Here is a 20,281-nt window from a genome sequence, read left to right as displayed (position 1 = left end):
AGTTTGGGCATTATATTGAACCTCATAAAAGTCAGATAAGGCTTTCTTGTTAGATGTGTTGCAGGAGCACTTGCAGTTTGCTCCTGCTTTTTGTCATTTGGAAAAAACAACCTAATTTTAAAACTGTCAAGTGAAGTGTGATGGCTAATTTTATATGTCAGCTTGACTGAGATAAGGTATACACAGCAGGGAAAGCATTATCTCTGGATGTGTCTAGGAGGGCCAATGTGACAGAGCTCGTATTTTATAAAAATGTTTTTTCTGTGATCTGATATTTCACACAAATGAATCAACATTATTTTAAGAAAGCTGTATTTTAGTTCTATTCTCTTTTGTTTGCAGAAAACTGATAAGAGAAGCACAATCATATTGGGCTTTAGATCTTAGCCTCCTGCCAAGGAAATTGTGGAATCTTTGTGAACTGTGGTTGGTTACATAGTTTATAAGCCAGAGATTTAGTTTCCTCTTCTTACTTATGTAGGAAGTACACGCTTCCTAGTATTCTCTTCTGCAAGCTAGAGAACCAGGAAAGCCAGTGTTGTAATCTAGTCTGAGTCAAAAGCCTTAGAACCAGGAAATGTCTTCCTGACCAGTACATGAAGTATTATTAAAATATGCCTAAATAAAACAAAGCATAATTCTCAGTGTAAGGCCAAAGGTCTGGGAAACTGGGGAAATCCAATGTCTGAGAGTAGGAAGAAATGGATGCCCTAGCTTTAGAAGAGAATAAATTTACCCTGACTTTTTGCTCTGTTTGGGCAGGACCTGCACGGATTGGATGATGCCTGCCAACATTGGTGAAGGTAGATCATCTTTACACAGCTTAGTGATTCCAACATCAATCTCTTTCAGAAAAGCCCTCATAGACACATCCAGATATAATGCTTTCCCTGCTGAGTATACCTTATCTCAGTCAAGTTGACATACAAAATTAGCCATCACACTTTACTTGACAGTTTTAAAGTGTTTTCAAAATGACTGTTACTTAAAACAGAAAGCCAATCATCTTTTTCATAATTGAGACCCACCCTGAAGAATAAGAGATAGCTGTAATACATTTACAGTTCGCTGCCTTTCAAAGTGTTTATTCAGAATTATACTAGAAGTAATTTCATGAAAATAATATTTTATTGTGCAACCTTTTCATTCTATTTCAATGAAAAGCTGGCATGAACATTATTCAAGCTTGAAATTTTACTGAAAAGTAAACATTTCAATTAAGCTTAAGGAAAAAAGAAATTTCCTGAGATTTCCAGTGTATACAGAAATGTCTTTCCATTAAGAATAATTAAAGGTTAAAAAATATGCTGATAACTTGCCACAACTGACAGAAGGCAGATTAATAGGATAAATGGCAAACAAATCTATAAAAATGCATGCAGAGAATCAGAGTGATCACCCCACCAAACAATGGGGTATAGATGGTGATATACCCTTGTTCTTAGGGGAGAGGGAGATGGGGAAGTGTGGGTGATTTTGGGGGAATAGTAAATAATTTGGGGAGAACTTAATGGGGTGAAGATCACAAAAATGGCCTGGGAAAAAGTCTACTGGGCTTGCAGAGAAGACAATGGTTTGTGAGAAAAATCTATCCAGGTGGGTTAAGAGACTTCATTCTTTTTCCTGTAACATGACCAGTTAATGAAAACCCATGGAAGGCACCAGAATGAACTGTTTTCTTATTTGGTGAGTTGGAACTTAAAGCAGATAAAGGAACTTCAGAGAACAACTTCCTCCTGTGCTCTGGGAAAACAGAGGATTAAGAAACAGAGGTTGAGGAGGAGGTCAGAGAGACCTCGAGTCTTCTTTAGTTCCACCTGTCAAATCACTATATTTTAGGGTATTCGTTTCTGAGCCCCAACAATAGTTTGGAAATATCTTCTCCCAATCTGTAAGTTGTCTCTTTACTCCATTAATTATTTCCTTTGCTGTGCAGAAACATTTTTTATTTCATGCAATTTATTTTCACTGTGGTTGCATCTACTTTTGAGGTCAAATCCAAAAATTATTGCCCAGACCAACGTTGTGAAGCTTTCTCCCTATGTTGTCTTTTAGTAGTTTTACAGTTTAAGTCTTTAATCGATTTTCAGTTGGTTTTTATATATGGTAGGAAGTAAGGGTCCAATTTTATTCTTCTGCATGTGGATATACAATTTTCCCACCACCATTCATTGAAAAGACTATTTTTTCCCCATTGTGTATTCAACATTTAGGGACTGGGGCTGGGGAATAGAGAGATGTTCACCACATGTCACAGGATAGCAGGTTTCAGTTAAGAGGAATAAGCTCTTGAGATCTATTGCACAGCATAGTGACTATAGTTAATAATAGTGTATTGGATCTTTCAAAATTGCCAAGAGAATTTCAAATGTTCTCACCACAGAAAATAAGTATGTGAGATGATGAAATGTTAGATTTAATCATTCCATAGTGTACACATATATCAGAACATCACATTGTATTCCATAATTATAGTTGTCAGCTAAAAATTTTAAAAATAAAAATATCCTTTAAAAATGCAAATAGCAACTGCAGATAGAAATTTATCATGTATCTCCCAATGTGCTTTTTTATTGTATATATTTTATGTGTATAATGTGATGTTTTTATGTACATACACTTAATCTAATTAACATAAGCTTCATCTCACATACTTACGTTTGTCTGTGTGTGTGTGGTAAGAATATCTAAAATCTGTCATCAAGTTTTCAGTACACAGTGCAATACTATTATAGTCCTCATACTGTATGTTAGATATCTAGACATACTCACCCTTTGTAACTGCAACTCTGTATCTTTTGATCTGTGTCTTTGTATTTTCCTTATCTCTGGTAACCACCATTCTACTCTATTTCTATGTATTTGGTTTTTTTTTTTAAGTTTCACATATAAGTGAGATCATGCAACATTTTTTTTCTGTGTCTGGCTTATTTAACTTAGTATATATAATAAACCCTATAGGTTTATTTACATTGTTTCAGATAACAGTGCCGAGACCAGCTCAGTCAGGGAGACCCTAACCCAGCAGCGCTAGATGAATTAAAGACACACACAGAAATATAGAGGTGTGAAATGGGAAATCAGGGGTCTCACAGCCTTCAGAGCTGAGAGCCCAGAACAGAGATTTACCCACGTATTTATTAACAGCAAGCCAGTCATTAGCATTGTTTCTATAGATATTAAATTAACTAAAAGTATGCCTTATGGGAAATGAAGGGATGGGCCGAATTAAAGAAATAGGTTGGGCTAGTCAACTGCAGCAGGAACATGTCCTTAAGGCACAGATCGCTCATGCTATTGTTTGTGGCTTAAGAATGCCTTTAAGTGGTTTTCCGCCCTGGGTGGGCCAGGTGTTCTTTGCCCTCATTCCCATAAACCCACAACCTTCCAGCATGGGCATTATGGCCATCACTAACATGTCACAGTGCTGCAGAGATTTTGTTTATGGCCAGTTTTGGGGTGAGTTTATGGCCAGATTTTGGGGGGCTTGTTCCCAATATAACAGGATTTCTTTTTACAAGGTTGAATAATATTCTATTATATATATATGTATATAATGCGTGTGTTTTATATATATGACAATTTCTTTATCCATTCATCTGTTAATGGTCACTTCAGTTAGTTCCATATCTTGGCTATTATGAATAATGATGTGTTATAATAAACAGGAATGCAGATATCTTTATGAGGTGGTGATTTCATTTCCTTTGGGTGTATATCTGGAAAAGGGATTGCTGGTTCATATGGTAGTTCTCTTTTTAATTTATTTAGGAACCTCCATGCCGTTTTCTATAATGGCTGCACCAAACTGTGTTCCCACCAACTGTGTACAAGGGTTCCCCCTTCTCCACACTCTCACCAATGCTTGTTATTTCTTGTCTTTTTGATATAGCCATTTGATATGGTTTGGTTGTGTCTCCACCCAAATTTCACCTTGAATTGTAATAATCTCCACATGCAAAGGGCAGGGCCAGGTGGAGACAATTGCTTTATGGGGGCAGTTTTCCCCATACTGTTTTTTTTTTTTTTTTACTTTATTAAAATACTGAGTTTTATTTCACATGTATATTTTTGTCTCCCCACCATTTCCATGTCTGACCACCGCTACTACTATGTCCTGTCATAACATCTCATACATACTTAAAACCAAGCAAAGGGTGGAGTTCCATCTTTAAAAACTAAACAGGCATTTTTGGACAACACATTCTTGGCAATAGAACCTGGGCAACATTTATCAAACATGGTAGGGAAAGTTCTCACTCTGCATTATAAAAAGGACAGCCAGATATCAACTGTTACAGAAATGAAATAAGACGGAAAATTTTTAACAAATTGTTTAAACTATTTTCTTAGAGAGACTTCCTCCACTGCCAGAGATCTTGAATAGCCTCTTGGTCAGTCATCCAGAAGAAATTCTTCACATAATTGATGAACTTGGCTTCCACTTTGGGAAGAGAACCACCTTTTTCTATACTTGCTTGCATTTTTGCTTTAAGGTCTTCTACAGAACTAGATCTTGGTGTTGATGACGGTTTTGAGTCTTTTCCATTCTGATTTGACTTTTATGCATTTTTGGCTGGAATATCTCATATAGATTTCTTCACTGGCACTTTTTCTTCAGCTTCCTCATCATCATAATCATCATCATCATCATCTTCATCATCATCATCATCAGCAGCAGCAGCAAGTTTTACTTTTTTCTGCCCACCTCCAGGGGCAGACTGCTTTCCAGATATACTTAAGAGTTTCACATCCTCCTCTTCTTCATCTTCTGACTCTGCATCTTCCTTCACAGCTACTAAGTGCTGTCCACTAATATGCACTGGCCCTGAACCACACTTCAACCTTAAGTCCACTGGTGGTGTTATTTCAAAGCCCCCAAGAGAAACCATTGGCTGTACAGACATTTTCGAAGTTGCCAGTGTTACTTTAATTGGACTGCCTTCATAATTCATTGCCTCTGCTTCAACAATGTGCAATTCATCCTTTGCACCAGCCCCTAAACTGACCGTTCTTAAAGATAACTGGTGCTCATTTTCATCATTATCCACCTTAAAGTGATAATCTTTGTCGGCCTTTAGTTCACAACCAAAAAGATAGTTCTGGGGCCTCAGGGGGCTCATGTCCATGTCCATCGAATCTTCCATCGGGTGGCAGCACACACTTAGGTAGGAGACAAGGCAGATGAAGATAAATGAATGCTGCTCCAGAGAACAGCCGCACAGGATGGAATCACACCAGGGAGCCCCATACTGTTCTTGTCTCAAGATATCTGATGGTTGTATAAATAGGAGTTCCTGTGCACAAGTCCCCCTGCCTGCCACCATATAAGACATGACTTTGCTTCCCATTTGCCTTCTGCCATGATTGCAAGACCTCCCCAGCCATGTGGAACTATGAGTCAATTAAATCTCTTTTATTTATAAATTATTCAGTCTCGGGTATGTCATCAGCAGTGGGAAAACAGGTAATATTAGCACCATGAAAACAGGTAATATTTTACTATGATTTTGATTTGTATTTTCCCAGTTATTAGCGATATTGAGCACATTTTCATATACCTGTTCATATAAGAAATATATTCTTTGCTCATTTTAAAATGGAGTTGTCAGTTCCAATATGCTTCTAAAGATTAGTTGGGGCCTTGCTGTAACATCTAGACATGTATATCTGATTTGGAACAAATCCATTTCCTCTCTGTGTAGTGCCTGGCACTACTGGCACCTTTGTCATTCAAATAGGCACACTCTCCTGCTCCCAGGATAGGAAACCTGCGAGAGAAGAAGCAGAATCAGTTGGCCACTGAATATTTCTTCAAAAGCAGAGAGAACGAAGATGAGAAAATGAGAAAACTAACATTAATTCAGCCTCTAAAAATAATGTTGTTTTTCCTTGTGTAGTGCTAATTAGTCAGTGGGCTTTGCTTAGCAGGAGATGTTATAAATCAACTATAGGAATACTGCAAAGTCCTGAATCAAACCTATTTCATGTCTGTAAGCATAATATTCTTTCCAGTACATCCAAAGCCTTAGCTGGCTGATGGGAGAAGTCTGACACGTTTTCTTTACACAGTTTCCCAATATTTTGCTTCCTTAAATAACTGAAGACTCAGCAGCTATTTCTAAAAACCATGCTTGCTTGATTTTATTCCTACTCCCCTGGTGGTTTTAGTACTGAAACTGCAGTGCTATTTAGCTGAGTTTAGATGGCTTGGCACAGATATTTTAGGTCAGCATTTGGATTACAAATTTTTCTTCTTTGCTCATTGGAATCACTATCATCTCTGATACGATTTGCTAATTGTTCAAACATGTTAGACCTTAATCATATAATATTTTACATTTCTTTAAGTGATGAGCAGTTTCCAACAACTGGTTAGTTAATAATGTATTTGATCCTTAAAATATTTTGAGAGGCCAGGTATGGTGGCTCACACCTGTAATTCCAACATTTTGGGAGGCCGAAGTGGGAGGATTGCTTGAGCTCAGGAGTTCAAGATCAGCCCAGGCAACATAGTGAGACCCCATCTCTGAAAAAAACAAAAAAAAAGCCAAGCAAGGTGGCACACACCTGTAGTCCCAGCTGAGGTGGGAGGCTGAGGTGGGAGGCTCACTTGACCCAGGGAAGTCAAGGCTGCAGTGAGCCATGATGGTACTACTGCACTCCAGCCTGGGTAACAGAGTGAGACCCTGTCTCACAAAAATACAAACAAACAAAAAACCATTTTAAGAATTAGGTAGAGAAAATTTACTACTTCTGTATTGTAAAATAAGAAATAAAAGTTAATTCTAGATATTTATGAAGCAGTCACAATGTGCAAGGCAGTGTAGATACAACAATGTAGAAATGTACATGTTGTCTGATTTCTAAAACTTACCATCCTATCCAAGGTCAAAAGCTAATGAGAAAAAACTCATTTCAAACCTGCCAATGTCCAGTCTGGGGCTCTTTTTATTAAATAAAGTTATATTTCCAATATTGAAGAATGTATTACAATAAAGTAGCTTTTCAAAACTGTCTCATCTCTCAAACATTGAGTGAAATTGTGTGAATCCAATTTTTCCAGCATTATCTCAAATCTTTTTAGTAATCTAAAGATCCTATAAATATACAATTGAGATTAAATTTTCTAGTGCCAAACTTTACCCATTTTAAAATTTTAAAACTATTGTCTTATTTTAAATAATAGGTATAATTGCTGTCACTCGTAATCTTTCCCTGATACATCAAAACCTCTGTTCCTCACATCAACCCTATGAAATCAGGAGGGCAAGTGCAATTTAATTTTGTTGTAGAGGTAAGGAACAGACTTAAAGATATTGTATGGTTTGATCAGAATGAAAGTGTTTAAAAATGACATAGCTAAGCCTGGAGCCAAGTTCACAGTCAGTCTACCTCACCATGACAGGTTTTGGATTCATTCGAGGAACTTGTGAAACCTTTGCAACATACAAGTTGGCACCATCTTCTTTCATGACTAATCTTAAAATGAGAATTTTTAAAGCATGTAACTAGAGAACACTTTAGATTTAATGCAAAGTAAATTCAAATACAAATATTACTGCCAGATTTTTAGAACTTACTGTCTTGTCCATTCAGTACCATTTATCCATTTCCATGGTTGGCCTTGTTCTCTGCTCAGCCCAATCCAGTGATCAGATGGGCCTTTATATCTCAACAGGAAATTCTTTCAGAAAACACAGAGATGATATTCATTAATCTAACATAACCCATCCTCTCCCAGAAATGTTGCTGCTATGCCATATTCTTAACTACCCATAATTTTCTTCCTTTTGATTTTGTATTGTTTAGTAATACATACAGAATAGGTGTGCTATATTATCATACATATCAAAAGAAGATAATTTAAAACTAAGAGAAATTGTTGATAATTTGGTTACTTTTGTTTCTGTATTGTACTCCTTTGTATGACTCTTCTCCAATTTATCTATTATACTATTGGTTGACACCAGTGTTTTATCAAGTTTGGAATGTATGCTACTATGACATTCTTGGCACTCGTCCTAGAATAGAATTTTTAGGCTCCAGGATATGCTTTTTGTCAACTTTAAGAAATGACACCACCAGGCCAGGCACCTGTAATCCCAGTACTTTGGGAGGCAGAGGCGGGCAGATCACCTGAGGCCAAGAGTTTGAGACTAGCTTTGGCCAACATGATGAAGCCCCCTCTCTATTAAAAAAATACAAAAATTAGCTGGGCGTGATGGCATGCACCTATAATCCCAGCTATCTGGGAGGCTGAGGCATGAGAATCATTTGAACCTGGGAGACAAAAGTTGTAGTGAGCCAAGATCACATCACTGCACTCCAGCCTGGGCAATAGAGTGAGATTCTGTCTCAAAAAGAAAAGAAAAGAAAAGAAAAAAAAAGAAAAGAAAAGAAAGGAAAGGGAGAGAGAGAGAGAGAGAGAAAGGAAAGAAAGAAAGAAAAAGAAAGAAAGAAAAAGAAAGAAAGAAAGAAAAGAAAGAAAGAAAGAAAGAAAGAAAGAAAAAGACACCAAACTAATGTAAGTGTACCAAATTATCCTCACAGCAGCAGCATAGGCTGGTTTCCTTTGCTGTGTTTCCTTGTCAACATGTACTGTCCTTTTTATGATTACAAGTTCTGAATTTTAATGCAATTAAATATATAAACAATTTCCTTTATTAGTAGTAAATTTAGGGACTTATTAGGTAAATCTTTTACTCTTTCAAATCATAAAGATGACTATTTTTGCTTTACTTTTTTTAGTTCCTTACAGTGTACAGTTAGGCTATGGATTTGAGATCTTTCTCCTTTTTTAGTTAACTGTTCACAGCTATAAATTTCCCTCTTAGAACTATGTTCAGTGTATACCATAAACGTGCTATTTGTATTTTTACTTCATTTGTGTCAAGGTATTTTCTAATGTCCCTTGTGATTTCTTCTTTGACCACTGGCTGTTTAAGAGTGGGTTTTTAAATTTCTACATATGCGTGAGTTTTCTGGTTTTTCTAGTTATTGATTTCTAGCTTCATTCCATTGTAATTGAAAAAGATACTTTTTATGACTTCAAATTTTCAAATTTATTAACACTTGTTTTGTGGCCTAACATATGGTCTATTTTTAAGATTGTTCCATGTGCATTTGAGAACAATTAATATTCTGCTCCTGTTGGGTAGATTCTTCTGTATATGCCTGTCAGGGATAATTGGTTTATAGTGTTGTTCAAATTTTCTATTTCCTTATTGATCTTCTGTCTAGTTGTTTAATCTCATGTTGAAAGTGGAATATTTCATTCTCCAACTTTTCATAGAACTGTTCATTTCTCCCTTAAATTATAGCAATTATTGCTTCATATATTTTGAGGCTGTATTATTAAGTACATATATAACAGATAATTGTTTGGCTATGTCAAAATTTTTGTCAATGCATAATGCCCTTCTTTTTCTCTTGTAAAATTTCTTACTTTAGTTTATTTTGTTTGACAAAAATATGGCCACTCAGCACTATTTTGGTTACTACTGTTTGTATGGAATATCTTTTTCAGTCCTTTTACTTTCAACTTCTTTGTGTCCTTATATCTAAGGCAAGTCTCTTATAGACAGCATGTAGATGAGTCTTGTTTTTCTTTTTAATTTATTTTGGTTTTTAGCCAACTTGTCAGTCTCAGCCCTATGGCTTCATCCTTTTCTATTTAATGTGATTACTAAAACAAGATTTACTTTTGCCATTTAATCATTTGTTTTCTCTATACCTTATATGTCTTTGTTTCTCAAGTTTTCTGTTACTGACTTTTTTGTATTTAATTGATTTTTTATAGTGTATTGTTTTTCTTTTTTCCTTTTCTGCATATTTTTGGTAATTTTATTAGTGGTTACCTTGAGAATTATAATTAGCATCTTAAACTTGTAACAATATAATTTCATAATATCAACATAGCTTCAATAACTATGCAAACATTTTGATCCTATATGTCTTCATCCCTCCTGCTTCATAAGATTCTCACAGATTGCATCTTTATACATTATATGACCACTATCATAGATTTATAATTTTTATTCATTTGCCTATGAAATTATAGATAGATAAATATAAATATAGAAAGCTATAAATAGGAGAAGTTATAAACTATATGACACATGTAGTAATTCTGGGTTTTATATTTACCTCTATTGTTACTTTTATGAATATTCTTTATTTTGGAGGTTCTGAGTTGCTGTCTAGTGTCCTTTCAGTTCAGCCTAAAAGGTTTCCTTTAGCATTTTCTGTAGCACATGTCTACTGGTAATAAAATCCCTTAATTATTGGTTATCTGAAAATGTGTTACTTTTTCCTTCATTCTTGAAGGACAACTTTGCTATACATAGAATTCACGGTTGGCAGTTTTATTTTTTCTTTCAGACATTTAAATATGCCATTCCACTACCTTCTGATCTCCATGGTTTCTCAGAGAAAATCAGCTATTAATTTTATTCAGGGTCTTATGTAAATGACGAGTTGCTTCATTCTGGCTGCTTTCAAAATTCTCTCTTTGGATTTTGTCAACTTGACTATAATTTGTCTCAAGTAGATCTCTTTAAGTTTACCCTTTTGGAGTTCATTGAGCCTCTTGGATGTATATATATTTATGTATTTCCTCAGATTTTGGAAAGTCTGAAATTGGAATGAAATTGGAAAGAAATTTCATTATTTCTTTAACTGTATTTCTCTGCTTCTCTTTCTCTTCTCTTTCCTGGATTTCTACAGTACATATGTTAGTATGTTTGCTGATATCCTACAGGTTCCTTAGAATTTATTTATCTTCATTCTTTTTCTTTGTTTTTCTTAGTCTGGATTGTTTCAATTATCTTATTTTCAAGTTTTCTGATCTCTTACTTCTCAAATCTGCTGTTGAACTTCTTCAGCGAGTTTTTAAAATTATTTTTAAACTTCAGTCATTGTACTTCTCAGCTCTGGAATTTTTGCTTGGTTCTTTTTTACAATTTCTACCTTCATATTGATATTCTAATTTTGTTCATTTATTATGTTTTGGGTTTCCTTTAGCTTTTTGTCTAGTTTCCTTTAACTCATTGGTTATACTTAAGACAGCTGATTTAACATTTTTGACTCATATTTTTAATATCTGAGCCTCTTCAGGGATAGTTTCTGTCAGATTACTTTTTTTTCCTGTGAATGAACCATACTTTTCTTTGCGTGTTTTGTAATTTTTTTTGAGAACTGGACATTATGAGTACTATGTTGTGGTAACTCTGGTAACTTAATTCTTTTGCTCTTCAGGGATTGTCAAATCTTGGTTGTTGTGGTTCAGAGTCATTTGGTCATGATTTTTTCCCAACTATTTTTATTCTCCATTGTGCATGGTCATTGAAATCTCTGTTCTGTTATCTCTGCAGTCAGCCAGTTATCTAATAAAAATTGTCTTAAATGACTGCTTCCCAAATGGAGGAAAAACACATACTATTTATTTAAATCCTTGGGAAGCCACTTCAGCTGATGAGGACTGATGCAATGATAGCCCATTTCTGTGTCTGCCCCTCAGCATTCAAAGGCAGAAATCAGCAATAACCCTGATATTTGGACAAAAAGGTTCTTATTGTCCACCCTGGCTGCAGGAATTCATTACAGGAACATGGTCAGCAGTTCCCATGGATCCCTGCAATAATGGGGTGTGGAAAATAGTTATTATTGAGTGGAAAGGCTGAAATTCACCGACATTAACCAAAATTTATCATCCTCTTTATCAAACTCTTCCCTTGATGCTTCCAGTGTTTGACTAGAGAATTCCAAATAGTTACTTCAGACAGTTTTTGACAGTTTAATAGTTTTCTCAGTGGAGAACAGATTTCTGTAGCTTTTTAGTCTACCATCCTCTATGACATCATTCTTGCTTGACTTATTGTTTTTATTATTTTTTTGAGATAGAGTCTCACTCTGTTGCCCAGGCTGGAGTACAGTAGCATGATTTCAGCTAACTGCAGGCCTCCACCTCCCAGGTTCAAGCAATTCTCCTGCCTCAGCCTCCTGAGTAGCTGGAATTACAGGCATATGCCACCATGCCCAGCTAATTTTTGTATTTTTTAGTTGAGATGGGGTTTCACCACGTTGGCCAGGCTGATCTCAAACTCCTGACCTCAAGTGATCCACCCGCCTTGGCCTCCCAAAGTGCTGAGATTACAGGCATGTGTCACTGCTCCTGGCCTTGTTTGATTTATTTTGAAACAATGTTGCTAACTTCATACACACTTAAAACTGAGTTTTTACCAATACTTTTCTAATCCTTATTAGCACAGTTCTGGCTCACAAATCAAAGAAGGCTCTGGCTTGCTTGCCCTCTGGGCCTGTTCCTGCCATGAATATTAAGGTAATTTTAGATGATTCACTGTAAAATGGAATACATGCTAGGTTACTCTTTTGTTATACAAAAAAAAATCAATGTAAAAGCAGATGTCTAAACCTACTTCTTAGATAATTTCACAGAAAATATATCCTTGTAGGGCTGAATCTTTGATTCTGGCCAGAACTATTTTCTTACCAGTTCCTGGAAGCTTTCAACCTGAGCAAGATCAGCATCTTGTGAGTCACAAAACCTCTGACTTGATGTCCAGTTCTTGGTGTCATCAGAAAAATAGAAGCACTTTCTTTGAAAACCAATCCAGCTTTCTGGGCATGCAGCTTGAAGACATACTGATGGCTCTTGATGGCAGTTAGCTCTTATTGCTGAAAATAAAATAAAAATAAATAAAATAAATAAAATAAAAATTTCTTACTTTTATATTGTATTGTATAAATTACCAAGTACTAATATACTTTCTGACACTCCTGTTAAGTACTAAATGTATTATTTTCATTTTTCAAATGAGAAATATGATGCTAAATATAATTGCATACATTACACAGCAAATGGCAAAACTGAGATTCAAACTCATGCCTTCGGCAGCGGGTGAGCTGAAAAAGGAGTTATTACTAACTTAAGCTTGCTCTGGGCCATGTATCTATTTGGCTCTCAATGGTGTTACCCTTTCTTAAAATATTAGATACATTAATGATAGCATTTGATCAGCTTTGGAGAACAGATAGTTCTCCAAGTGCTCTAGATCAGGGGTCCCCAACCCCTAGGCCATGGATCAGTACTGGTCCATGGACAAGTCAGGAAGCAGGCTGCACAGCAGGAGGTAAGCAGCAAATGAGTAAGTGAAGCTTCATCTGTATTTACAGCCACTCCCCATCACTCACATTACCTCATGAGCTCCACCTCCTGTCAGATCACCAGTGGCATTAGATTCTCATAGGAGGGCAAACCCTGTTGGGAACTTCTCATGTGAGGAATCTAGGTTGTGGGCTCCTTGTGAGAATTTAATGCCTGATGAACTGTCACTGTCTCCCATCACTCACAGATGGTACCATCTACTTTCAGAAAAACAAGCTCAGGGCTCCCACTGATTCTACATTATGGTGAGTTGTATAATTATTTTATTATATATTATTACACAATGTAATAATAATGGAAATAAAGGGCACAATAAAAGTAATGCACTTAAATTATCCCCAAACCATTCCTTGACCCCAGTCCATGAAAACATTCTCTTTCACAAAACTGGTCCCTCATGCCAACAAGGTTGGGGACTGCTGCTCTAGATGACTTGGTAAAATGAAGGGCAGGATATAGATGCCTTATGTGAATAAGGTTTCTTGATGTGAAAAAGCCTTGTATATGTCTAAATACTATCATAAATATGAAATAAGTTGTTGTACAGTGAACTTCCTTCCACTAAGGAGATTTAGTGAGGTTTTCTACACTTTGAAGGCAGCAATACTTCACTGGACAGGCTTTTCTGATCCACTTCTTATATAATCAGGAGAAATGCTCTCTTCATGTGGGATCGAGATGAATGAATGTCTCTCCAGATTGTTGTCACTGAGCCCCTAGTAGCTACCAGTTCATCTTCTATTATATAACCATCTTCTCCCTTCAACTCAATGGTTCTGAAAGTGTCTATGATAGACCAGAATGCTGGGTATTCACAGAATCATTACTATCAATTGGCACCATTATCCTTGGATTTGGCTCTTACGAGATGAGAAATCACTCTTAGTTATGAATAATAACTGGTGTAATCTGAATCTCAAATCATAACATGAGGCAAACGTTTATTGTATCTGGTTTGGTACCAGATTATAACTGGTACCAAATTTTAACTATTAAAATGTAATTTCTTGAACCAGACCATAAGGCAGGATGACTTTCCCCAAATCTGTGCATATTTGTTGTGCTATCACTGCTCCTGTATCAACCAGTTTAAAGAAAATGACCAGACCAGAGAGGGCAAGATGGCTGATTAGGAACAGCTCTGGTCTGCAGTTCCCAGTGAGACCAATGCAGAAGGCAGGTGATTTCTGCATTTCCAACTGAGGTACCAGGATCATCTCACTGGGACTGGTTACACAGTGGGTGCAGCCCACAGAGGACAAGCAGAAGCAGGGTGGGGCACTGCTTCACCCAGGAAGCACAAGGGGTGGGAGAACGCCCTCCCCTAGTCAAGGGAAGCTGTGAGAGACTGTGCTGTGAGGTGCTATCTGGCCCAGATACTACGCTTTTCCCACGGTTTTTGCAACCCACAGACCAGGAGATTCCCTAGAGTGCCAACACTACCAGAACCCTGAGTTTCAAGCACAAAACTGGGTGGCCATTTGGGCAGTCACCGAGCTAACTGCAGGAGTTTTTTTCATACCCCAGTGGTGCCTGGAACCCACTGAGACAGAATCATTCACTCTGCTGGAAAGGGGGCTGAAGCCAGGGAGCCAAGTGGTCTTGCTCAGTGGGTCCAATCCCCACAGAGCCCAGCAAGCTAAGATCCACTAGCTGGAAATTCTTGCTGCCAGCACAGTAGTCTGAAGTGGACCCCAGATGCTCAAGCTTGGTGAGGGGAGGTGCATCCGCCATTACTGAGGCTTGAGTAGGCGATTTTCCCCTCACAGTGTAAACAAAGCCCCGGGGGAAGTTCGGACTGGGTGGAACCCACCACAGTGCAGCAAAGCCACTGCAGCCGGACTGCCTCTCTAGATTCCTCCTCTCTGGGCAGGGCATCTCTGAAAGAAAGGCAGCAGCCCCAGTCAGGGGCTTATAGATAAAACTCTTATCTCTCTGGGACAGAGCACCTGGGGGAAAGGGTGTCTGTGGTCATGGCTTCAGCAGACTTAAACATTCCTGCCGGCCAGCTCTGAAAAGAGCAGTGGATCTCCCAGCACAGTGCTCGAGCTCTTCTGAGGGAAAGACTGCCTTCTCAAGTGGGTCCCTGACCCCCATGCCTCCTGACTGGGAGACAACTCCTAGCAGGGGTTGATAGGCACCTCAAACAGGACAGCTCAGCTGGCATCTGGTGGGTGCCCCTCTGGGATGAAGCTTCCAGAGGAAGGAGCAGGCAGCAATCTTTGCTTTTCTGCAGCCTTTGCTGGTGATACCCAGGCAAAGAAGAAATGGATAAATTCCTGGACACATACACCCTCCCAAGACTAAACCAGGAAGAAATCAAATTCCTGAATAGACCAATAACAGGTTCTGAAATTGAGGCAGTAATTAATAGCCTACCCAACCAAAACAAGCCCAGGTCCAGACATATGCACTGCCGAATTCTACCAGAGGTACGAAGAGGAGCTGGTACCATTCCTTCTGAAATTATTCCAAACAATAGAAAAAGAGGGAATTCTCCCTAACTCATTATATGAGACCAGCATCATCCTAATACCAAAACCTAGCAGAGATACAACAAAAAAGAAAATTTCAGGCCAATATTCCTGATGAACATCAATGCAAAAATCCTCAATAAAATACTGGCCAGCCGAATCCAGCAGCACATCAAAAGCTTATCCACCATGATCAAGTCAGCTTCATCCGTGGGATGAAAGTCTGGTTCAATATATGTAAATTAATAAATGTAATCCATTACATAAGCAGAACCAATGACAAAAACCACATGATGATCTCAATAGATGCAGAAAAGGCCTTTGATAAAATTCAACACCCCTTCATGCTAAAAACACACAATAGACTAGGTATTGATGGAACAGATCTTAAAATAATAAGAGCTATTTATGACAAACTCATAACGAATATCATACTGAGTGGCCAAAAGCTAGAAGCATTCCCTTTGTAAACTGGCACAAGGCAAGGATGCCCTCTCTCACCACTCCCATTCAATATAGTATTGGAAGTTCTGGTCAGGGCAATCAGGTAAAAGAAAGAAATAAAGTGTATTCAATAGGAAGAGAGGAAGTCAAATTATCTCTGTTTGCAGATGACAGAATTGTATATTTAGAAAACCCTATTGTCTCATCCCCTTAAAACTTATTAAGCTGATAAGCAACTTCAGCAAATTCTCAGGATACAAAATCAATGTGCAAAAATCACAAGCATTCCTATACACCAATAACAGACAAACAGAGAGCCAAATCATGAGTGAACTCCCATTCACAATTGCTACTAAGAGAATAAAATAGCTAAGAATACAACTTACAAGAGATGTGAAGGACCTCTTCAAGGAGAACTACAAATCACTGCTCAAGGAAATAAGAGATGACACAAACAAATGGAAAATCATTCCATGCTCATAGATAGGAAGAATCAATATTATGAAAATAGTCATATAGCTCAAAGTAATTTATAGATTGAATGTTATTCCCATCAAGCTACCATTGACTTTCTTCACAGAATTTAAAAAAAAAAAACTTTAAATTTCATATGGAACCAAAAAAGAGCCTGTATAGCCAAGACAATCCTAAGCAAAAAGAACAAAGCTGGAGGCATCATGCTACCTGACTTCAAACTACACTATAAGGCTACACTAACCAAAACAGCATGGTGTTGGTACCAAAACAGATATAGTGACCAATGGACAGAACAGAGGCCTCAGAAATAACACCAAACATCTACAACCATCTGATCTTTGACAAACCTGACAAAAACAAGCAATGGGGAAAGGATTCCCTATTTAATAAATGGTGTTGAGAAAACTGGCTAGCCATATGCAGAAAACTGAAGCTGGACCCCTTCCTTACACCTTATACAAAAATTAGCTCAAGATGGATTAAAGACTTAAACATAAGACCTAAAACCATAAAAACCTGAGAACAAAACCTGGGCAATACCATTCAGGACACAGGCATGAGCAAAGGTTTTATGATTAAAGCACCAAAAGCAATTGCAACAAAAGCCAAAATTGACAAGTGGGATCTAATTTAACTAAAGAGCTTCTGCACAAAAAAAAAAAAAAAAAAAACCTATCATCAGAGTGAACAGGCAACCTACAGAATGGGAGAAAAATTTTGCAATCTATCCATTTGACAAACAGCTAATACCTAGAATCTACAAGGAACTTAAACAAATTTACAAGAATAAAACAAAAAACCCTATCAAAAAATGGGCAAAAGATATGAACAGACACTTCATAAAAGAAGACATTTATGTGGCCAACAAATATATGATAAAAAGCTCATCATAACTGATCATTAGAGAAATTCAAATCAAAACAACAACGAGATACCATCTCATGCCAGTTACAATGACAATCATTAAAAAGTCGGGAAACAACAGACGCTGAAGAGGATGTAGAGAGATAGGAACACTTTTACACTGTTGGGGGGAGTGTAAATTAGTTCAACCATTTTGGAATACAGTGTGGCAATTACTCAAGGATCTATAACCAGAAATACTGGGTCTATACCCAAAGGATTATAAATCATTCTACTATAAAGATGCATGCACACGTATGTTTACTGTGGCACTATTCACAATAGCAAAGACTTGGAACCAACCCAAATGCTCATCAATGATAGACTGGATAAAGAAAATGTGGCACATATACACCATGGAATACTATACAGCCATAAAGAAGAATGAGTTCATATTCTTTGCAGGGAGACAAATGAAACTGGAAACCATCATTCTCATCAAACTAACACAGGAACAGAAAACCAAATACTGCAGATTCTCACTCATATGTGGGAGTTGAACAATGAGAACACATGGATGCAGGGAGGGGAACATCACACACTGAGGCCTGTTGAGGGTTGGGGGGCAACGGGAGGGATAGCATTAGGAGAAATACCTAATATAGATGACGGGTTGATAGGTGCATCAAACCACCATGGCACATGTATACCTATGTAACAAACCTGCGGGTTCTGCACATTTATCCTAGAACTTAAAGTATAATTAAAAAAAAAAGTTAGGGACCAGAGCTATAACTGCAAAGCTCTATTAGGAATTTTTATAACTAAAGCCAATCTAAATAACTCGATCTAAATGGGGAAATACCACACTTGAATAGTTAACTAACAATCTAAATGTTAAATAAAACATAAAAATGATACAAAGTAATAAATAATAACACATTCAAAAACAGAAAGAAAGAAAATGACCAGATTAGAAGATGGCTCCAGCTATTGGCTCCACACAAGAAATCATTTCCAGTCAAATTGCTAGCTGAAAGGAAGAGAAACACATAATGGATAATAAAGGAAAACAGTCATAAGTGTCAATTTCATATGCTTACTGTAAAAAAAGGGCTATAAATTTAAATTATATTTCAGAATACATTCCCTTGATTAATATTGAGGTACTTACAGACTACAAAAATTGTCTCTTTCCAATTTTTTCTTTCTTAAATAGTTACAATTAGTTGACTTAAATCTCTGAAATAAAAAAATTATTTTTGCTTCATAAATGTATAAAGTATATTATCTGTGGTTTCAAAATGGCAAAAGATAATAAGCAAAAGATTTGCAAATGAATAGAAATTATCTAGAACATGGAGTGTTCCAAGTATTGCTGACTCTAAGTTATGTAAGCAGTATTTGAAGGGTCTCTCTGAAATTACTTCAGAATATAATAACAGGGGGTAGATTTTAGGTTGATACCCAGATTGGCATGAGGTTTGGAGAAAGTGCTTTTGTAGTTTTCTATGTCTTAGCTTGGTCTATATTAGATGCACTGCAAGTATGTTTTGAGGTACAAGATAATTTTTATAGCTAAATTGCTTTTAGGGTACAATCACTAAAAGGAGTTTGTTTTCTAGGAAGATGGGCTACATATGCTAAAAAAAAACAAGGGACAGAACATGCTCAAATAGCTAGGAAGAAAGAACAGGCTGCCTGTAATGTTATACAGCCACTTAGTAGTTTTGTGTACTTTAAACCATCTGTTTTGCTATTTTTAATGAAACAAGGTTGTTGTGGAGGTAAAATTAACCATGCCCCTAGATTGGACAAAAGACTATTTTTCAGTTTACTATTTTTTTTAATTTTTGCATCAATATTCTTAAGGAATAGTGGTCTGTCTTCTACCTTCTGAAGACTCTGATCATCTCACTAAACTTGGAATAATGTGAACCCTATTTACATAATTAAAATTTTTGATGCCACTTAAAAAGTTGTTAGAGTTTAACTCAGTTAGTGAGACAATATATTAAAAGCTGTAAAGAATAACAAAATTATTTAGATTCTTTCTCTTCTTTTTACAAGTATAATTCTCTCCAGATGAATAAAGATTACAGTTCACTTACCGCTTAAAGCAGCAACCATTCCACACACTATGATTGTCAGAAACATGATTAAGAAAAATAAGCGCCAAATTAAGGTAGCTTTAATAGAATGCTCTTTTGAATGTAGATAACCTGGAAAAAATTATTGAAAAACATTTTAACAATTAAATACAGACATAAACATTAAGCCAGAAACATTAAGCATCAAAATGTTATTTTTATTTAATTCCTTCGCTTTTCACTAGAGGATGCAAATGACCTGTCATCTTATGAACTTACTATTCTATCTCCAGAATTTAATCATTTTCCAAGTTAAAAGAATTGATTTTAAATTTCCAGCTACCATATTCAAGTTACCCTTTCAATTGGAGAGATTCATGTCAACTAAACCACAGGAATGAAATCAACAAAATCCAAATTACTGGAAATTCAACATAGCAAATTATTCTGATTTCTGTCTAAAAATGTAAAGAAATATTTTTAAATGATATTAAGAGGAAATCTATCGATTAAAATAGACTTAAAAGGCATTGTTTTGGAGGAAAAAAGGCAAAACTGGAGTGATAAAGTGATTATTGTAGAGGTCAAATTAGTGTTATTCTTGGAAGGATAGGAGAGTGAATAGTTAAGAATACATGGAGGGCCTCTGAGCCACATAACAAGGATCTTTCTCAGACAATGTTAGTAGTTGTATTAGACCATCCTCAGTGCTATGAAGAACTGCCCGAGACTGGATAATTTAAAAAGGAAAGAAGTTTAATTGA

The 20,281-nt window shown here is 36.6% G+C and overlaps 1 protein-coding gene and 1 pseudogene across 16 annotated transcripts in view; both read right to left on the bottom strand.

Moving 5' to 3' along the window:
* Window positions 1–3,060: 3,060 nt before the first annotated feature.
* On the bottom strand, window positions 3,061–5,475 carry LOC103891973 (nucleophosmin-like; annotated as a pseudogene).
* Window positions 3,061–20,281, bottom strand: part of CLEC2D (C-type lectin domain family 2 member D) — a 53,370-nt gene continuing 36,149 nt past the window's right edge. For 15 of the 16 annotated variants that reach the window (XM_063712018.1, XM_063712017.1, XM_063712022.1 and 12 more), the window contains 4 exons: window positions 19,539–19,649; window positions 12,515–12,699; window positions 7,584–7,687; window positions 3,061–5,771 (listed from right to left, as the gene is read on the bottom strand). In XM_063712018.1, coding sequence (XP_063568088.1) covers window positions 5,657–5,771; window positions 7,584–7,687; window positions 12,515–12,699; window positions 19,539–19,649 — 515 coding nt within the window. In that variant the 3' untranslated portion in view covers window positions 3,061–5,656. Of the gene's footprint in view, window positions 5,772–7,583; window positions 7,688–12,514; window positions 12,700–18,396; window positions 18,461–19,538; window positions 19,650–20,281 lie in introns of those variants that run through there. The other variant, XR_010135716.1, reaches the window with a different exon arrangement.

This window comes from Pongo abelii, chromosome 10, assembly GCF_028885655.2.
Source record: "Pongo abelii isolate AG06213 chromosome 10, NHGRI_mPonAbe1-v2.0_pri, whole genome shotgun sequence".
Classification (NCBI taxonomy): domain Eukaryota; kingdom Metazoa; phylum Chordata; class Mammalia; order Primates; family Hominidae; genus Pongo; species Pongo abelii.
Note: the sequence above shows the minus strand (reverse complement) of the source record. Positions and strands in the feature narration are given on the sequence as shown.